Consider the following 18,796-nt stretch of genomic DNA (forward strand, 5'->3'; position numbering starts at 1 on the left):
GGGTGCAATGCTGTGTTTACGTGCAAGACCTAAAGCAAGTGCCACCACTTTTAGCACAAGAACAATCAATTTGAAAAACAAAAAAGTCCCTCTAGACTTTGATATTAGGGCCATTCCTCTTTGTGGCTTTCAAGGTCTGTTACCTTTCTGGTCTAGAGGATTCGGCTGTATCCCATTAATGCTGCTGCACAATATTGGTCTGAGATTTCTGCAGTGACAAAAGGCCCCAAGAACCGTTGGCTTTTTCCCCGGCCAATGCTGGATGTTGAACTGTAGAAAGTGTGTGTGTGAGCGAGACTGAGCGTGACTCTGTGCATTCGTGTGACGGTGCATGTCACGGTATGCCATTGTTGGACTGTTTGTACGTGTATGTGTGTGCGAGACACAGAGCGACACTGTGTCTTCTCCCATTTCACCGCCTTAGCTGTAAAGGACACATTTTCTCTGACTGCTCACAGGCAGCCTGGCTGCAAATCGGCCAGTTCCTGATTGTGCTTTAACCCTCCTCCTGGAGCTCATCTCTGCCAAGCTTCCCTTAGTCACCATAGCAGCAAATGGGCCTGCTGCCTAGCAAAGCTCCTCTCGTGCACTACCAGGATAGGCTCCCAGCCACCAAGCCACTGGTTTTCCTCACCACTGATTGGCTTGCCCAGGGCTACTCACACAGAGTCGGTTACATTTCCTGTTGGATAACTGCGGCATATCAAGAAATAATAAGCTCTTCACTTCCAGGTATTCAGGGGGAGTTAATTGTATCTTGAGCGGAAATTACTGTTTAAAAGCCTTTTTCCCTTTGGAGCTCCGCTGAGATCCACGTAAGCAAAAATAGAAGCAAAATACTGATGCTTTTAATGCAGCAAATGGAAAACGTGGTTGCATGTGACGAGCAGAAGGAGTGGATCCTAACGGTCAGAGCCAGGGTCTGGGAGTCTGGACTCTAACTTTAGTCCAGACTGATTTCCTTTGTGGCCCAACGTGAGTCACTTCCTTTGTCTGTGTCTGCGTTGGCCCCAGCTGATAGCAAGTGGTTTGAGATCCGGGGCTCAAGGGTGCTTCCACATTGCAGAGAGACCACTGTGAAGGCTGCAAGGCGCTGTGGAGGCCACACTTGTGGAAGCTGCACAATTCTAAAGTCTTAAGCTGAATTTGTGTAACAGAGCTTGGGCTGAGCCCTGAGGGCTGGATTCCGAGCTGTGTTACAGCAGTGTAGATCTGGACTATATCCATTGACTTCAGTGGAGTTATTTCCGTTTACACAAGAGAGATCAGAATCAGAGCCTAAAAGTGGGACGGAGGAGAACTGAACTGCCTTGGAGCTGGTGCACTGGGGCTGAGATAATTACACTGATACAATGAGCTGGGGAAGCTGAATGCAGAGACAATTGCTCTGGAGCAAATGCCCGAGGCTAGCGGTAGGACCGTTGTACTGGTTCACTATCCTCGCTCCGAGTGCTAGATCAGTTGCACTGCAGAAGGAACATTAGCTACCTGCTCTGTAATTGCCTCTTTTAACCAGTGCAGAAAGGTCAATGGACAGTCACTTTTCCTTTATTTTAGGTAGCCCTTTAGCTGTTCCTAGACCCCCATTCCCACTCCCTGAAGGTGCAGCCCAAGATCAGGGTGCATGCTGTGGTCCCGCCACGCCTGGATCCCAGGCACAATGTACATTTAAGTTTGCTATATGTCTTAGGAGCACAGGACTTGCCAGATTGGATCGCTTCTCTAGTCCACTACCTCATCTCCCATAGGGGCCAGCACAGACAATTCTGCACTCAGCTGCCCTTGGGGAAGACCACGAAGCACAGACGTCACTGCGTCTTGTCAATTTCTATTTGCAGAAAAAACGCAAACAATGGCCCCCAGGAACAGAGGGAAAGGAAAGAAAGGAGGGAAACAGAAGAAAAAGAAGAATGTGGCAGGTGAGTGTGGAGGAGATTCCCCCATCCCTGTTTCTGTACCCCGGTGTCCCACTCCAGGGCTGGCATTGTTGCAGGCTCCAGGAAGCCCAAGCTGGGAACGCTGTTGATGGAATGTGTCAGTCCCCAGGGGGACAACAGCTCTAGTGCTGTCTCATCCTCACTCCCCCTGCGCCCTCGCTGTTGGAGCCGCTCCTACATTCTGATGAGAAACAGAAGGCAGCAGCATCTGAGGGCCTTTCCTAAGTGGTTTAATAACCTCCCAAGCCAGGCAGAAGCTAGGAATCAAAGAGAGTGGCCCTCCCAGGCCCCTACTTCTCCCGCTGGGCCTTTAAAATGGAACCACATGGCATTGTGCGGTAGGGACAGGATGCTGGAAGACTGCTAGGCACATGTTTTTGGAGGGAGCTCCTCAGCACTTACACGTCCAGGAGACCCTGCTTTAGCCAATGTCCGTGAAATATAACCGCCCGATTCCAAGGGAAACGTTCTGGGTAGTCCCAGGCATGCATTCCCTATGGCTGCGACAAGTATCGCAGACAGATTCCTATCCCACAGTGACACAGGAACGGTTAGAGCATTGCCCTGGCTTATTTCCAATTGATGACCCAGGGGATAGTTCACAGGCCCTGGTTCCTACTCTGAGGCAAGTCTGATTCAAATGCAAAACTGTTCCTAGCTTTCACGTGGCAGGAGGGTAGGCGAGTGCTATGGGCCAGATTGTCCAAAGAGCACCCTACCCTGCCTGGTGCGAGTCAGGCCCTCGCCGTTTTGAAAATCTGGCTCTTATTTAGATGCCTAAATGGGAGTGGAGATCTTTGGAAAATCTGGCCCTGTTTGTTGTTCCTGAGCCCTTGAAAATCCAGCTGCAGGGTGGGTGAGGAGCCAGGATTCCAGTCCCGTGCATGGCCATGCTTACCCTGGAGCTTGTCTCATCCTCTGCGTCAGATCGGCAAGAACATTCTCTCTTTTGCTCGCTTGCTGCAGAAAATGAAGTGGAGGAGAAATACAGGAAAGCAGCCCTGGAGGTGGACATCCTGAAAGAGCACCTGGGTAAAAGCCTCATCTCTTTCCTTGGGATGTGTCCTGCCACAGCGGGGACTGGTAACAGGTGGAGGACCAGACTGAGGGGAGTTTTCTCCCTTCAGAGGGGAGACAACTGCTGGGAGCCACCGAGTTTCCCATATGGGATCAATCACTATCCCTCTGCGGAAGCTTTCATGGTAACGAGCCCAGTGCTGCTTTCAGTTACACCAATGTAAATCAGCAGTAACTCCAGCGAGGTCAGTGAGTTTCTGCCACTGTACATGAGACCAGTCAGGCCCATTGATTTATATCTCTCCAGCCCCTTTCAACTTGAAGGCCCTCTCCCACCCCTGGAATGCAGCCACCCCTGGGGTGGAACCCAGCCTCTGTTTCACGAGGTGCAGGGATGTTGTGCAACAGCTTAGGACAGGAAGTGAAGAAAAATTTCCCATTGCTATTGAAACTGCAAGGGAGAACTTTAGGGAAGCAGGATGTACTTGGCCAAGGGTAATTAACCATGGGAACAACTTACCAAGGGTTCTGGTGGCTGCTTTTCCATCACCAGAAGTTTAGAAAAACACCCAGTCTTGATGTACAAACAGTGTGCTCTAATTCAAAACAGGAATTAATTCGGGGAAGTCGTATGGCCCGTCTAGCCAGGAGCTCAGATGTAGTGATCACAGTGGGCCCTGCTGGTCTTAGAATCTATGAATGAATCTGTGAATTTGGCCAAGCAATCAGGGTTAGTAACCTGGGCCCAGATCCTCAGAGGTATTTACGTGCCTAACTCCCATTGAAATCGGTGGACGTCTGGTGCTTCAATTCCTTGGAGTATCTGAGCCCTAGTGCTTGGGAAAAGTGCAAGGGCCCGTTGATGACCACAGGCGGTCAGGACCTTGGTTCTCCATCAGTGCTGGAATATTGCACGGCCAGCAGTACAGCGCCCTCCCGTGATGTTGTGATCACAACTGGTACCTTGCACTGAATCACCACCATCCCGGGCAGCTCCAGAGGGCTCCAATGCAAGTGCTGTAAAGCTCAGCTCATAACCGTTAGCAGCAGCTCTCTGAGCACGAGGCATGGAAGATGGTAGAGAAGTGCCAGGTACTGTATTGTGGCCCTTCGCACTCCCTCTGGATCCAGTCCTGCTCTCATGGAAGTGTGTAGGGGTGTCCCTTCCCCAAATTCACAGACTCCAGGGGCAACATTGCCGGGTATCCGCCTGCGGGGCAGCATGTCAGGGGAGGGGAGGAGGTTCCATCCTTTCTGTTGAGCTGTGCATCTCCGCGGCCGGCAGCCCTCCGGAGGGACGTGGCCAGGCAGGCGAAGGCTGACAGCGAAGGACTCAAGCAGAGGCTGCTGGAGCTGGAGCGGGAGCTGGAGATGTCGCGGGAGGACAAGAAAGACATTTACGAAGGTGAGGGGGTGGGGCGCTGTTGCCTAATGCTTGTGGGGTGTGGCATCCTGCTGCTTTAAGAGGGAACCATGCTTCTTCAGCACTGCCTGGGGGGGAAGTGGCTGGGAGACGATAGCAGGCGGCTGCAGCTGGCTGCTGGCCAAAGCTTGCGGGCTACCTGAACCCCCAAAATTCTTCCTAGGCAGAGGCAGCTGCAGCCAAAGGCCATGTGCTCCATTCCCTCCAGACCCGTGGATGCCCCTCAATTGTCCCAAAGGAATGGAACACAGCTGGGCTTGTGGACAAACTCCCATTGCTCCCCCACAGCCATCCCTACATGGGGCTGCATTGTCCCTTGGAGGCTCCTCACATCCCATGCCACCCATCCCTGCAGAGCAGCGCCCCCCTGGTTCTATTGGCCATACGCACCCTGCGAGTCGGGGGCCGATGCACCCCCAGCTGTGGACTCAAGAGCCTTAACCTTTGTCCCCAGGTCTGGAATCTGGGCTCCCCTCCTGTGGAGGGCCTCCACTGGTCTTTTCCATTAGCAAATGTTTCCCTCTTCAATAGCTCTAACCCCCGCCAGGGCCTTTGCTTGAAGGTAAAGCTCAACCAGTGGTGTGGGATCTGAGCAGTACCTAAACCCTACGCTGCTTTGGCTCCCTGCAGCTGGGCTTATGGGCAAAATTCCCCGCGGGGGCTCTCTTCTGCACATACAGCCCCCTGCCCTTTAGTGCTGGTGGGAGGAGTTGATGTCCCCCACAAGGAGGCCCTCTGCAGGGCCAAGAGGGACAGATGGTTCAGTGGTTAACCTGAGTGCTGGTTTCAATCCCCTGCTTTGCCACAGCCTCCCTGTGCGACCATGGGCCTGTCCCTTAAGCTCTCTGTCCCTTGATTCCCCACCCCCAAAATGGGGTAATAGCCCTGCCCTGCCTCCCAGGGTGAGGATCGAAACATTACAGAAGGGGGCAGTGATGGGCCCCGAGAAGAGCCTGTAACAGACAGGAGGGGAGTGTGCCTGCTGGGTTGCATTTTTGTCCCTCTTGAAGAGTTACCATATTTGGCACCTTCCTCTCCCCACCCTTGTGCCCTGGGACGCTCAGAGATGATCCGACAGTACCAGGAGCTCCAGCGGCAGACAGAGACCCGCATACAGCAACTGGAGACCGAGACAAAGCAGCTCCAGGAGCAGCTCGGTAGGGCAGCCTGACACTCTGGGATGGAGGGAGGTGACCCAGGCCAGTGGGGACGTGCGTGCTGGCCAGCAGGGAATTTGAGACACGCTGTCACCTGCTGAATGGCAATTCTGGGAATGTGCTTCTCTCTGGGGGCGGCAGCATTTCCCTGGCAGGCTTAGTGGGGCCCTTGGAATCCAGGCTGGGACCTCTTCTGTCCAAAAGGAACACTAAACAGTGAGATCCCATCTTTGATCTCATAGCCTGGACGCTTCTCAACCCTGCACTCTCCGCCGACACCACTGTGACGAGATCTCTTCCCCCCTCCCCAACCCCTCATAGCCCCTGCAGTGCTAGGAGAGCGAGCTGATTCTGCTCTGCCTCATGCATCAGCTGTAGGGAAATCCCACATGCAGAACCCACCTTCCCAGCTGGGTGACAAACCACCTCTGCCCAGGGCTCTCTGCCCAGGCACCCCCTGCTGCAGTCAGATCACAATGGAGCCTTTGATGTTGTGATTCCTAGGGGTTGGAACTCCCCCACTCCTCCCTCCCCCAGACTGTCTCATGCCACTTCTCCTCCCCCTTTGGGAAAAGCCTCTCAACCCCTTCCCAAGGTGTGCGCTGGTCTCACCGCTACTGGACCCCACATGGGTGAGCTCCTCGCCCCTTGGCTTGTCCTGGTGCTGTTTAGGGAATGCCCTCTCTCCATACACTGCCAAGAATGTGATGCTGATGCCCAGCACCCTGTGCCCGGGGCAGAGGGCACTTTGTCATTGACACAATCGCTGTGGTGCATTCACCTGCTCGTCTGCCCTCAAGGTCAGGCCAGCCCCAGCTCCAGTCCTGATTCTTCACCTCCTACCCCCTGCAGCTGAGATGTTCAGGTTCCTGTGCTGGGATCTGCTGCCTGCCATCCCCTGCAGCTATTCAGCATTCCCACTCCACTGCCCTCCTCCACTCACTCCCTGGTGTCTCTCCCTGGCAGCAACTTGCCGTGAGGATATCCAGCAGGCCCAGGCGGAGAGAGAGCAGGTGCTGGGGGAGAAGGACCGGACCATCGCCGAGCTGCAGGGCAAAATCAATGCCATGGAGACAGAGTATGAAAAGATCTTGCATGTGAGTCACTGTGGCAGGGGTCTGGCGCCATGCCTAGGGGTGGGAGAGCCCAGTTGGAGCAGGCCAGGGATTGGGCAGGAAGATTCTCCCTTTTCTTAGTGGAACATGCCAGCCCTTCTCCACAAAGCTGAGGGTCCTATTTCCAATTAACCAGAGACACAGAGGAAGAGTGGCTACCTGCTGGTATCTACCCTGTATGTTCCCAGGGTGCCCTCCCCCGCAGCATCTAGGCACCCAGCTCCAGAGCCTCCCCACTAGGCCCCTAAGCCCCTGCCCCAGAGGAGGCCCCCCCTTAGCGGCTGTTCTTCACCTGTTGCTTCTCTGCCTTCTCCCTCCAGGGCAGCCTGGACCGAGTCCTTTCCAAGCTGGCAGCCGCCCAGGGCTGCTGGAAGAAGGAAGCCACAACCTTGCACATGGAGCAGAAGGAGAGACTGCGAGAGTTTGGGCTCAATCCCCTGGAGATCTAGGGCCCTGGTTTAGACTGGGGCAAGGGGCCATGTAGATGCCCCATCATGGCCAACCACTAACCCCTCAGCAGTGGCAGCAGGGATGTTTTGCTTGACAGGGCCAACAGGTATTCTCCTAACTGGGGGAGGAGGGGGCAAAGGGGGACTTAGCGCTAGGGGAAGGAGCTGAATCAACAGCCGTGGAGACTGGTGTCCTCTGACCCCAGTGCAGCTCTCTCGACAGCAGGCCCAGCTCAGCTTGGCCTGGGTCCCCGCAGCTAGCAGGGAGAGAACAATTCAATCTCCAGGCCCCCTTTGGTCCTTGGCTTCTCTGCTGAGACCAGCCCTTCCCGCTCCCCCCAACCTCCTGCCCCTTCCCCGAGAGTCCCATCAGGTTCACTGCTTCTCAGATCAGCTTAGGTAATTTTTTAAAAGTTATTTTAATTGTGTAAAATGAGAAGAAAAGGAGGAAGTGGGAGCCAGCTCCGGTGCAGCAGGGGGATGGACGGCAGCTGCTGGGCTGGGGCTTGCAGAAGGAAAGGGCGGGGGGGAGGGGGGGAGGGAAGGCTATGCACAGCACAACACAACACAAGGAGCCAGACCCTCAACGAGCAGCACAGCTAATTGGGAACTTACAGAATGGAGGTCAGACCCCACGCCAAGGGAGTAACTGGTTGGGGCCCTGCCCCCTGCATGCCATGCAACTGCTGACCCCGCCCTCTGCTCCCCCAACCACCAGCATACACAGTGCCCCTGAGAAGCGGTCTGTGGTCTCCCAGCAATGGAGGGCATGGGTAGCCCAGTCCCCTGCAGATGGAGGGGTTGGCCTGGATTCTCCCCCATTGCCAAGGCGCTGGGATCAACAAGCATCTAAAGCCCACGTCAGAGAGGTACCTGGGTGGAATTCAAATCTCTGACCCGCCAAAGGGTCCTCTCCAGCCCAGCGCAGCCCGGGGAGGGGAGGGGAGACGAGGAGGCTGCTGGCAGATGTACAGAGTTAGAAAAAAGATAACTGCACAGCCAGGCAGAATCATCTCCCGGCCCCAGCGAAAGGAATGCCTGCAATAACCCACTGCCTCTGGTTAAACGTGGCCAAATGCTCCCACATCTTCTCCCAGGAGACTTTCCACCAGCCCCTCTCCCCTTCCCCCCCAAGTCCCTAGAGCCAGCCCCACAATGCAACTGACTCCACTTTCTTTACACCAGCAAAAGGTTTGGGCCCCCAGCGCATAACTTGCTGCCATTCCTCCCCCAGATAACTCTTCACTCTTAACAGACAGCCAGGCCCCTTGCACCCCTTGAGCCACAACCTCTCAGCAGGCAGGTAGGGTTTCACTGCCCCTAACTTCAGTGTCTCTCCAAACTATGCAGCTGGGGAGGTTAACTTGTAAAAGCCACAATTAGGACCTAATGCAGCAGCTCTACTGTCTCCAAACCTCCATGCTTTGTTGCAGCTCCTTGGTAGAGCCAATGCTAGCAGCAAAAGGGGTGAAGAGACACCATTGTCCTTCACTTACGCATGGTGCCACCGTGTCTGTTAATAAAAAGTTGCTGTGATGCCTCAGCCAGGTGGGTAATTGGTTTCCCTTAGGTGCAGGCCCCTGGGCCTCCTTGTTTCACTGACCTCACCTGTTCTGGTCCCTGCTCCCATGCTGGGCCTGCCCTTAATCTGTGAGGCTAATCTCACAGCTTTAAAGTCCCAAGATCAGCTGATTGGTGCAGCGGCTCACCAGGAAATCAGAGCAAGGGAAGAATCAAAGTGCAAGTTATCGTGCGTGCAAAATCGCGTGTCCAGGGTTGGTCTGGGTCGTGGTTTGAAGCCTCTCCAGAACTGGGATTGCGCTGAGCCCACGGGTCCAGAACAGAGTGGCTAGAATGACTGACTCAGTCCCTTCCATTCCTCACACCGTGGCTCCTGCAAGGAACGGAGAAGGGTCAGTACCAGTCAGTTACATGGCCCTTCTGGAGACCCTGAGCATACGGGCCATCCATAGGGAGACTGGGGAAGCAGCAGAGATGGGGGTTCCAGGTGGCATGTGGGACCATGAAGAGGTTCTTAGAACCATGGCACCACCTGCATGGAGGCTCCTCCCCCTTTGCTCTCACCTGCCCTGTCTCACTCAGTGTGCAGGGGTGGGTCAAGCACAGTTTGGTTACTTCTCTGTCACCCCTGGGATTCCCCCCATCCTGGCATCCCCACCTCCACTCCATGGGGCTTGGGGGCCAGATAGCAAGACAGGGACACTGATCTCAGTCTAATAACCATGTAAATCCAGAGCAACTGAAGATAATGGAGTGACTCTAGATTTACACCAGGGGCTAGGAGGTGGAGCAAGTTCACTCGGTGTTCCTGGCCCCGGTTCTGCTCCCATATACAATGGTGTAAGTTGGAGCAACTACGCTGACTTCTAGGCAGTTCCAGCCAGGCAACAGAGCAGAGTCTGGCCTGTCGCATTTGTTCTGACTAACGAGTCACTGAGGAGCTGGAGGGAGGCCAGAGAGGAGCAAGCAATGAAAAACCATCCCAGGTGCGGAGGGAAGAGCTTGGCTGATGAGAGCTCCTGCCATGGGAAGGGCACAAACACCTTGTAGGGAGAAGAGTTAGCGAGCCCCGGGCCTAGAGGAGTGACTGAGACCTTATTTACACTGAGGTTTCAGCCCTGGGCGTAGCTGGGCTGGTGCAGACCTGAGTCACACCAGTGCAAGGCCATTTGTAGCACTCCAGCTCTGCCAGTGGCTACACGCCCCAGTGCAGGGAAACCCTAAGGAAAGGAAAGCGGAACATTAGGAAGGGGCTCCTCTGGAACCATCTCCCTGCAGGCAGGGGAGGGAGCCCCATTGCTTGAGACTAAACCCCACAGCAAACCATCCTGGTCTGACTCTTGGGCCTGCCCGGGCTAATACAACAACTCCTGCTCTGGCTTCTCTGCAGAGTCTTGATCCCAGGTGACTGCACTGGCAGGGTGATGTGGAGCCTGGGGCGATACTTAGAAGGTAGCAGCAGGACCAGCCTTACTCACACTCACCTGCCTAGAACCCAGCAGGGCCTCGGCCCTGGCAGCAGCATCGCCGCCCTCTGCCATATCGGCCGTGACTGCAAGGTCCATCTCCCTGTAGCTCCTGAGCTCTTCCTGCTCCACCACCAGCAATGTCAGCTGCTGCCCACTCTCCTTTATCCTCCCCAGCACCTCTTTGTAGCTCTCCTGCTCCACGTTCCTCCCGTTGACCTCAATCACCACGTCCCCCTCCTTCAGGCCTGCTCGCTTCCCGCCGCTGCCCGTGGCCACCTGGGAGACAGCAGCCATGTCGCTCAGGTAATACTCAACCTTCACCGCCCCTCCGGCTTCTCAGCCGTGCAATCCAACGGGCAGGCCACAGAGCTGGGTCAGGGTCCCCTGCTCCTGACCATGCTCTGTGGGTGCGGCGGGGGAGTCACTGGCTCTACCTGCTTTGGAATACGGCAGGCGGGCTCCCCCAGCATTGTCCAACCACCAGCACGGGGTGTTGTCCGTTCAGAGCCTCCGACGCCCATTGTCCAGGGTGGGCTCTGGACGGCAAAGCTTTTCCAGCTAATCCTTCTAATAACCATACTAGGTGGCTCTGCCCAGCGCCAGCCGACTGAGGAGTCCACAGCGCTTTACACACGGGCGAGTTAGTGAATGCAATGGGACTGGAAGCCAGGAGTCCTGGTTCCCAGCCCCCTGCTGTAACTACTCCCCTCCCCGAGCTAGGAAGAGAACCCAGGAGTCCTGACTCCCACCCCCACCAAACATTGCCTCCAGCTGGGAATGAAATCAGTGGTGGGGAGGCAGCTCAGGATGCCAGACGTGGGCAGCCAGGGACACAGAGAGGCCTGTTCCCTGCTCAGTCACTGCCTTGGGGGAGAGGGGTGCTGGGCAGGGAGTCAGAGTCCTGGGAGCTACCCATGCCAGAGGACAGTGCCGTCTGGAGTCTCTAGCTCAGGCTGCGTGTGTGCGGGTCTGAGGCTGACTGGGATCATTTGGCCCACCCTTGGCACTGAGGAGAGGGGCATCGAGGGGAGTTACCTGCGTGATAAAGACCCCCGGCTTGTTGGTGACAGTCTGCAGCTGGAATCCGTACCCTTCCGGCCCCATGTCAAGGTGGCAGAGGCGGGGTGTGCCGATGGGTGCGCCATTTCCCTGAGGCATGCTGGGATGGGATCCTGGGGTGGTCGGAGTGCCCGATGAAGGGTGCCCATCTTCACAGAACAGCAGCGGGGACAGCCCAATCTGGAAAACCAAGCAGGCTGAGTCTCACTGCTCCTGGGGCCCTGAGCCAGAGGAGAGCATCCCCAAGGGGGGAGGTCAGTTTTGCCAAGGCCTCTGTCTTGACATCCCACATGGCCATGGGCATATAGTGACCCAGCCCCAGCACTGAATGGCAGAGGGTGCCCAGGGAGGAATTTCTGTGGGGCTGCTGCCCCCAAAGAGTGCAGGGTTGGCATCTCTCCCTGCTGCCCACCAGCCCTCACACTGCACCACGTACCGAGCTGTAGAATTTGTCTCCATCTGGATCGATGACCAGCAACGTCACCTGGTTGCCGCCAGCACGGATCATGTCCACGACCTCCTGGTGGCACAGCCCCTCCACGCCCTCACCGTTCACAGCCAGGAGCCGGTCTCCATCCCTCATCCCGGCCCTGTCGGCTGGCAGCCCAGTATCCACCTCACTCAGGAACTGGCCTGCACGTGTGGGGGACAGACCCAGAGAGAGAGGGAGCAAGAAAAAAATAAAGATGAGAGGAGAGAAAAGGAAAATTGTGAGCGTGAGAGAGAAGTTAAAATTTCTTTACTGACAGGGTCCATACTGTGGGGCTGGCCCTCTCCAGCTAATGCATTGATCCTCATGGGCAGGAGGCGATTAGGGACAATATCCCTCTTTTCAGATGGGTAAACTGAGGCAGATGGGTGACCTTGGGCAAGTCCCTAAGGAGTCGGGGACAGAACTCAGGGCTCCCAGGCCTGCGCTCAGGCCTCTGCGATACGCACCGATAGCCCTAGCTCCCCATCCCGAGCCGCCTTACCCATCGTCCCTGAGCTGCACTTCTCTTCCTTCAGCAGGAACCCGTAGCCATCTGGACCTTTCACCATGTGCAGCTTCCTGGCCTTGAAGGGCAGCGTGGCGGCATCGGCCATGGCAGCTATGACCCTGACACCCTGCTGCCGGTAGAACTCCTCCGACTTGGCATCTATCACCAGCAGGGTCACTTTGCTGCCACTTTGCTTGAGCTGGTGCCGAAAGAAACACACGCGTGGAGAGCCACGGGGGCCTGGTTAGAATCAGCACAGGGCCCCCTGCCACCCTCCCACAGGGCATAAGCCCTGGTAAAGCCTGGAGACCAGGACAGGGCATGGACAGTCCTGGGCATCATGCCTTCACCGTGCACATCGGAACTTGTGGAGCCAGATCTCAGAGCACGGAGTGTGGGGAGAAGCGGGCATTGACCTGGTAGGGCATCTCCAGGGTGATGGGCCCTTTGTCCCCTGGGAATTATCCACTACCATCTGCTGAGTGTGGAGTCAGAAGGTGACTGGATCTTTGACTTTAGAGCAGGGGTCGGCAACCTTTCAGAAGTGGTGTGCCGAGTCTTCATTTAGTCACTCTCATTGAAGGTTTCGCGTGCCAGTAATACATGTTAACGTTTTTAGAAGATCTCTTTCTATAAGTCTATATTATAGAACTAAACTATTGTTGAATGTAAAGTAAATAATGTTTAAGTAAAAGTAAAGTAAAATGTTTAAGAAGCTTCATTTAAAATTAAATTAAAATGCAGAGCCCCCTGGACCAGTGGCCAGGACCCGGGCAGTGTGAGTGCCACTGAAAATCAGTTTGCCTGCCGCCTTTGGCACGCGTGCCATAGGTTGCCTACCCCTGCTTTAGACAGACAGACACTGCCTACCTTAGAGGAGGCATGATTGTGAGGGGGAGTGGGGTGGAGAAGAGGATGAAGGTCGTGGGGGAGGGACAGGCAGATGAAGAGAGAAGGCAGGGACAGGAGAACTGAGAGGTGAAGGAAGGGCAGAGGGACAGTGACCGAGGAATGGTGAGTGGGAGCAGATAGGCAAATGCAGGGCAGAGAGGAATTCAGTGATGAGTGGGTGAGAGGGAGGGAAATGGGATCTAGTAAGACAAAAGGCAGCAAGTGTCTGACAGACACATTCCAAGGACGTGAGGGGAGACTCGGGCCAGTCTGTGACCAGGCGGCCCCCCCGGGGAACAGCCTGGCAGTGGGACACTATGCCTGGGTGTGTACCTTCCTGGTGAGCTGTGCGTAAGTGTAGTTCCTCACACTGGCCCCGTTGAGCTCGAGCAGCCAGGAGTCAGAGGGGACACCCGCTTTATCCGCTGGGCTGTCGCTCATGACAGACAGCCGGAACGTGCCCTTCACACCTGCATGGAGAGCAGAGCAAAGGGAATGGGATAGTGCTGGGAGGTCCAGCTGGCCCTCCCATGGGGAAGCGGGCAGTGGAATACACACAGGAAGCACTGGCAGGGTTTTGACCTTTTCTTTTACCTTCTGGAGCTGAAACACTGAAGCCAAAGCCACTTTTGTCCTTCACGATGTGGCAGAGCTGTGGCCTGGTGTGGCCTGGCAGCAGCTCTGCCAGGTTCCTGTCGAGGGCTTTTGCAACTTCGTAGGCATTGCCATCCAGGACTGCAACAACCACCTGGTTACCACTGGCCTTGATCTTCTGCACCACCTGCAAGAGAGCCCACACACATGGGCCCAGGGCCGGGGGGCTCCAAACACGGGTCTTGGGAGGGATGTCATGCTGGCAGAAGGTACTAAATTGACAGTCCTGGAGATGCTACAGGACACAGGACAGGGAGAACCTGGGCTGCAGCAGGGCAAGCTTCCCAACCCTGCCCTGCCAATGTGACTCACCCTTGCTAGGACAGAGAAGGGGGCTCTGCCTTCATGGCCTGCTCACGCTTTGGGCTAATGCTGCCAGCAAGGGGCCAGGAGGCATGATGATTTTCATGCTGTGGATGTTAAGAATTGAGCTGAGGCCCAGCAAGCTCATTTCATGGGAGCCACCCAACCGCCCTTGGGAGACAGACTTGAACCAAAGCCCAAATCCCAATACACTGGAGCTCCAGGGGAGTTCGGTTCTGGAGCCTGACATTATGGCTCAGGCCCATGCCAGGTCTCTGCCGGCTCCTACCATGGACAATCAGCAGGGTACAGTGTGGGGCAGCCAGTGCCCCATGGCAGTTCACCCACCCCGTTAACCAGGCTGAGCTGATGGCGCTAGTCACAGACCTCGACGCTCAGCCCTGCCCAAGCCTTACCCTGAAGTGCTCCATGTTGTCCACATATTCACCGTTCACCTCCAGGATCCGGTCCCCGTCCTGCAGGCCCCTGCGCTGGGCCATCCCCCCGCATGTGACCTGCCGGATGATGTGCCCCTTGTTCCGCACCTCCTCACGTAGGCAGAACCCAAAGCTCTCCCCATCGCCCTTGGTCAGCAGGTAGAACCGTGGCTTCTCTGCGCCTTCTGTATCTGAGGGGAGAACAGAGCCTGTGAGTGCCACGTGATACCCAGGCTGCCACCATGGAGGGGGACATGGGTAGGCAGTATGTGGGGAATCAGTAAACGTGTAGAGTTATTAACAAACTGGGGTACCCTCCCCTCCCATGCACACCCCCTCAGTCATTCAGGTTTGCTAGAGAGGCAGGATTCTGCCTCCTCCGGGCCAGGTGGGATTCTAGTCTCTGCTCAGTCTTGTACCAGCTGGACCATCACGTGCCTGTGTGTGTACCGGCCTGCGTCTTTGTGCACCTGTCCCAGGTACTTCTGCATATTCATATCATATGGATAGCATCAGGACACATACGTCTGCATACACATGTCCACCTGTGATTATGCACCTGCCTGGATCGCTGTGTACATGCAGACACATACGTGTCTCGTGTGTCTGCACCCGTAGGTATTCGTGCCACACTGTGGGTACATATGCACCCACATGTGCGCCTCCCTGCATGTGAATGCACATCCCGCTGCACTTGCATGTGATGGCCTCCCAGCAGGGACTTGTCCCCTCTCTGGTTTCTCCTCAGCCTTCTATACGTGGGGGGAGGGTCATTTGAGTCAGGGCTCCCTCGGTTTGGTTTTGCCAGAAGCAGAGAAGAGACTCACTGAACCTCCCACCCAACAAGAAGACAGCAGCAAAGAGACTGCATGCAAGCTGGCCTCCGTCCAGGTCTCTGCCACCCCTTACAGAGGGGTATGGGTGCAGTGCAGGCAAGGGTCTTCAATCCAAGTGTGTGGGGGGGGGCAGGGGGGGCTGTTGGCAGGTCTCTCAAACATGAGGGCTCAGGAGAGGGGACTTCTCCTTCTACATGGAATGGAAGTGCCCAAGAAGCATCAGCTATGAACAGTTCTGGTCACTCATGGGACTGCAAGATGGCCTGCTGGTAGGTGGTCTCACTCTACAGGTCATGTCCACTCCCCGCCCTACCCCCCCCCCCAAACACAATGCCCAGCCTGGCCCTGGAGGGAGGGGACCCTGCTGATCCTAGTTTCTTCCATTTGCTTGTGAAGAGGAACAACCCCACCCCACAGCAAGCCCAGGGCTGCCCCTTACCGGAGTCCTCAGCCAGTGACAGGGCTGGGTTATCAATCCCGTCCTTGGGGTTGAATTCAAATTTCCTGAAATGATAAGAGAAGAAAGCAAGTCAATCTACAGCAGCCAGACCCATTGGGCCCCACTCCAGCTCAGTGTGCCATGACATCACACCCCAGCCACATGGACAGCAGCTGGCAGGCAGGAGGGGGATGCATCTGCTGGCTTCTTCCTTGGGAGAATCTTGTCCACAGGCTGCAGTGTTCATATAGAAATGGAGGGGAGGGAGAGGGACCCGAATGGGACCCTGGAGGGCAAGGCAGTGGGAGGCTTCAGGGTGTGAGATGACCATCTCAGGGGTCAGGAAGGAATCTCCTCACACCCCTGCCATGCAGCATGGCACAATCAGCCAGGTGCTGTACTGCCTTCCCTTGTAGCATCCAATATTGGCTACAGCCAGAGGCAGCAGACCAGGAGTCCAGTCCTGCACGAAAAGCACTCTCTTCCTATTGCAATGGGTGACTGGTGTATCTGTACACCACCTCGCTCTGAATCAGAACTGCTCAGCTGTGTGTCATGGCTCCCATACTGCTAACAGCTAAGGGAGATTCTCCTTTGGCCTCAGCTTTTGGAGCAGGGGGGGGTCCCCATTGTGCCCAAGAAGTTCCCAGGAGCCCCTGGGAACTGTGAAGTCCCACATGCCCGTGGAATTGTCACACTCCCACACACAGGCACAGGAAGCAGTTGGCATGAGACCAGAAAGCCACCCTTAGGAGACCAACAATACCCAAGTATACAGGAGTAGCACAGCACTTACAAGGTTAACTCCTTGGTATCCTCAAGTCCTGCAGAAGAAAAGGCTCTGAGGTCAGACAGTCTCTCTAGTAGCCATGACATTGCTCACCTCCCCTGGGCTGCATTCACATGCCCACCCCCTGCCTGGGGCTCGCAGACCCTGCTCCAGCACACACCCCAAGGCACTGCCATGCGCTCACCAAGGAAGGGCCCCACAGGGACACCGACCCAGACTCTTAGGGCTAGTTCCCTTCCAGGGGCTGTAAGCAGAGCCCAGACTAGATGGGCACAAACACAGCTCAGGTGCCTCCTTTCCCACAGGCTGGACCCAGCGCCCATTCCAGGTGGCCGCCAGTTCCCGGGCTTGTCAGGAGGGGAGGGAGCCTTGTCCTTGTGCATTGTTGTGCCTGCTTCTTGCCCACGTGAGGTGGATGCCCTGCAGAAGCACTTGTGCACAAGCACACACAACACAGCTTTGCTCCATCCACCCCCCCACCCCAAACCAGGCGAAAGAGGGGGAGAGGCAGCTGGAGACCTAAGTTGGGATCAATGAATCAGACGCATTTTGGAGGACCACAGCCTCCTAAGCAGCTGCTCTCTGCTGTGGAGCCAACTGTGTGCGCAGGGGGGAGCGGGGAGAAGGGAGTCAAGGGCGTGTGTGAACACTTCCCTCCCACCCCCTGCAAGGTTTTTGCATTTGCTCAAAGTTGCATAGGCCATGGAGCCAGCGGGAGAGAGGGGGTTAAGCAGCATTCCTCTCAGCTAAGTCAGTATTGCTCCAGTTGTGAGGTCCCAACGTCACTGAAATTTGGCCGGGCCACCCCTCCATCCAGACTGTCCAGAGAGAGGGGCAGGGGGTGCTGTACTGTACTGCATCAAATATTACTCCCGTTCCCATATGGCACAGCAGAGGGGAGTCTGCCAAGAACGTGACTTCTGGCAGCCCTGGCTCATGCACTGTGTGGGTAAGAGAGAGGGGAGACAGGAGGAGATCTGGAGTCTCTGCGGTTGGAGGGGCTGGCAGGGCCTGGAATTTGCCCCAAGAAATAGCTGAAGTGGTGCCACTGCTCGCTGGCTAACTGAGGCTCAGTGCAGGGAGTCCAGCCAGCAGGGAGGCAGCTCTGGGGGTGCAGTCTGGACCCGTTCTAGCCAGTGGCACTTACCTCTGCATTTCTGAGCAGCAGAATGCACCTCACTGCCTTCACCTCCACTTAACTGGGTACTTACTACCCCACCCACCTGGCCTGCTACTGCAGGAAGCTGGCCAGGAGTGAGGGAGGAATTAAACAAGGCCTGAGCTGTGGTGCTCACAGCCAGGGACACACTGTCCTCAGGGTCAGTAGGGGTCAGGTCTGGGCCTTTGCGGGAGACAGGACGAGAGGGCAATGGGGCTTAGGGACAAGGGCACAAGTAACTCCTCTGGGATAATGCCCTCAGCCCCCAAAATACCAGCCCAAGAAATCCAGCCTTAGAGAACCCACAATCCCATGGAACTGGGGGGGGGGGCTGCCTAGAACCCCCAAATGAAGAGTCGTCTGTCTCTCCAGATGTCACCAGGACCCCCCAAGAACCCCTGCAGCACCCACCCCCACCCTCAGCACCTGGAGAGATCTGTGAAGAAAGCCACAGGCCCTTGGTTTTGTGTGTGTGTGTAAGGGGGATAGGTTCCTCAGAATCAACCCCCGTTTCCCCCAGCTGCTTCCCACCCCCGCCATAAGCCTCAGCTCCTTACCTTCCTTTTGCTTCATGGCTGTGGCGACGGTGCAAGGTACAGCGTGAAGTGGCAGGTGAAGCTAGTGTCCCCGCCTCCTCCAAGACTGCACCGGTTTAATATTTAAACAAGGCAGGAGTCTTCCGCTGCGCCCATGAATCTCAGCAAGAGGGAACAGCTCCCCTCCATTGACCCCTCCAAGTCACACCTCAGCCAGCCCAGCAGTAGGGGGCCGTGGGGTGAATGGACTTGGCCAAGGTCATGCAGCAAGTCAGTGGCAGAGCTGGGAACGGAACCCAGGAGTTCAGGCTCCCAGTCCCAACCACTAAAACACCCCTCTCCTCAGGACATAAAGAGAAGCTGAGAATCCGGGCTGCCTAGTTCAGGCTTCTCAGTCTTCATGGCCCATTCAATCCTTGCCCTCTGCTGCGGAGGTCAATGGTGGTTGGTGGGTTCTATGGATCAGCATCCCCAGACCCAGTTCACACAGGGCACCAGACAGCTGTCCAGAGGAATGACTCTAGTCACTGTGGTCCCAGGCCAGCGTGGAGAGGGAACCCTGGAGGGGAAAGGCTCCATTGTCCATCCCCCAGCCCAGCTGAGGCAGCCAGGCCAGCCACAAAG

General features: G+C 56.1%; 2 protein-coding genes across 5 annotated transcripts; one reads left to right on the forward strand and one right to left on the reverse strand.

Moving 5' to 3' along the window:
• The first annotated feature begins 678 nt into the window (after positions 1–678).
• CCDC153 (coiled-coil domain containing 153) lies at positions 679–8,641 on the forward strand. 3 transcript variants are annotated; one of them, XM_054005788.1, is made up of 7 exons: positions 679–732; positions 1,839–1,919; positions 2,904–2,969; positions 4,240–4,359; positions 5,442–5,534; positions 6,501–6,631; positions 6,970–8,641. In XM_054005788.1, exons 2-7 carry the CDS (start codon positions 1,853–1,855, stop codon positions 7,096–7,098), a joined length of 606 nt encoding a protein of 201 aa, XP_053861763.1. In that variant the 5' UTR covers positions 679–732; positions 1,839–1,852; the 3' UTR covers positions 7,099–8,641. The 3 variants fall into 3 exon arrangements, with proteins under 3 accessions (XP_053861763.1, XP_053861762.1, XP_053861761.1); XM_054005787.1 differs by lacking the exon at positions 679–732 and adding an exon at positions 752–815; XM_054005786.1 differs by lacking the exon at positions 679–732 and adding an exon at positions 869–975.
• A 105-nt stretch (positions 8,642–8,746) lies between these two features.
• NHERF4 (NHERF family PDZ scaffold protein 4) lies at positions 8,747–18,238 on the reverse strand. Of its 2 annotated transcripts, XM_054005785.1 has the most exons (11): positions 18,194–18,238; positions 16,484–16,511; positions 15,688–15,752; positions 14,392–14,603; positions 13,613–13,799; positions 13,352–13,488; positions 12,122–12,326; positions 11,584–11,780; positions 11,124–11,327; positions 10,104–10,364; positions 8,747–8,992 (listed from the first exon to the last, which is right to left on the reverse strand). In XM_054005785.1, the coding sequence occupies exons 1-11, from the start codon at positions 18,207–18,209 to the stop codon at positions 8,948–8,950; spliced, it is 1,557 nt and encodes a 518-aa protein (XP_053861760.1). In that variant the 5' UTR covers positions 18,210–18,238; the 3' UTR covers positions 8,747–8,947. The 2 variants fall into 2 exon arrangements, with proteins under 2 accessions (XP_053861760.1, XP_053861759.1); XM_054005784.1 differs by lacking the exon at positions 18,194–18,238 and having other exon boundaries at positions 16,484–17,884.
• Positions 18,239–18,796: the final 558 nt, after the last annotated feature.

This window comes from Malaclemys terrapin, chromosome 15, assembly GCF_027887155.1.
Source record: "Malaclemys terrapin pileata isolate rMalTer1 chromosome 15, rMalTer1.hap1, whole genome shotgun sequence".
NCBI classification, from domain to species: Eukaryota; Metazoa; Chordata; order Testudines; family Emydidae; genus Malaclemys; species Malaclemys terrapin.

Coding starts and splice junctions, on each gene's coding strand:
- CCDC153 (XM_054005788.1), top strand. CDS start 1,853: ATGGCCCCCAGGAACAGAGGGAAAGGAAAGAAAGGAGGGAAACAGAAG. Junction 1,920..2,903: donor GAAAAAGAAGAATGTGGCAG/GTGAGTGTGGAG, acceptor CGCTTGCTGCAG/AAAATGAAGTGGAGGAGAAA. Junction 4,360..5,441: donor CAAGAAAGACATTTACGAAG/GTGAGGGGGTGG, acceptor TGGGACGCTCAG/AGATGATCCGACAGTACCAG.
- NHERF4 (XM_054005784.1), bottom strand. CDS start 16,563: ATGTCATGGCTACTAGAGAGACTGTCTGACCTCAGAGCCTTTTCTTCT. Junction 15,753..16,483: donor GATACCAAGGAGTTAACCTT/GTAAGTGCTGTG, acceptor TTATCATTTCAG/GAAATTTGAATTCAACCCCA. Junction 10,365..11,123: donor CGGGGGTCTTTATCACGCAG/GTAACTCCCCTC, acceptor GCTGTCTCCCAG/GTGGCCACGGGCAGCGGCGG.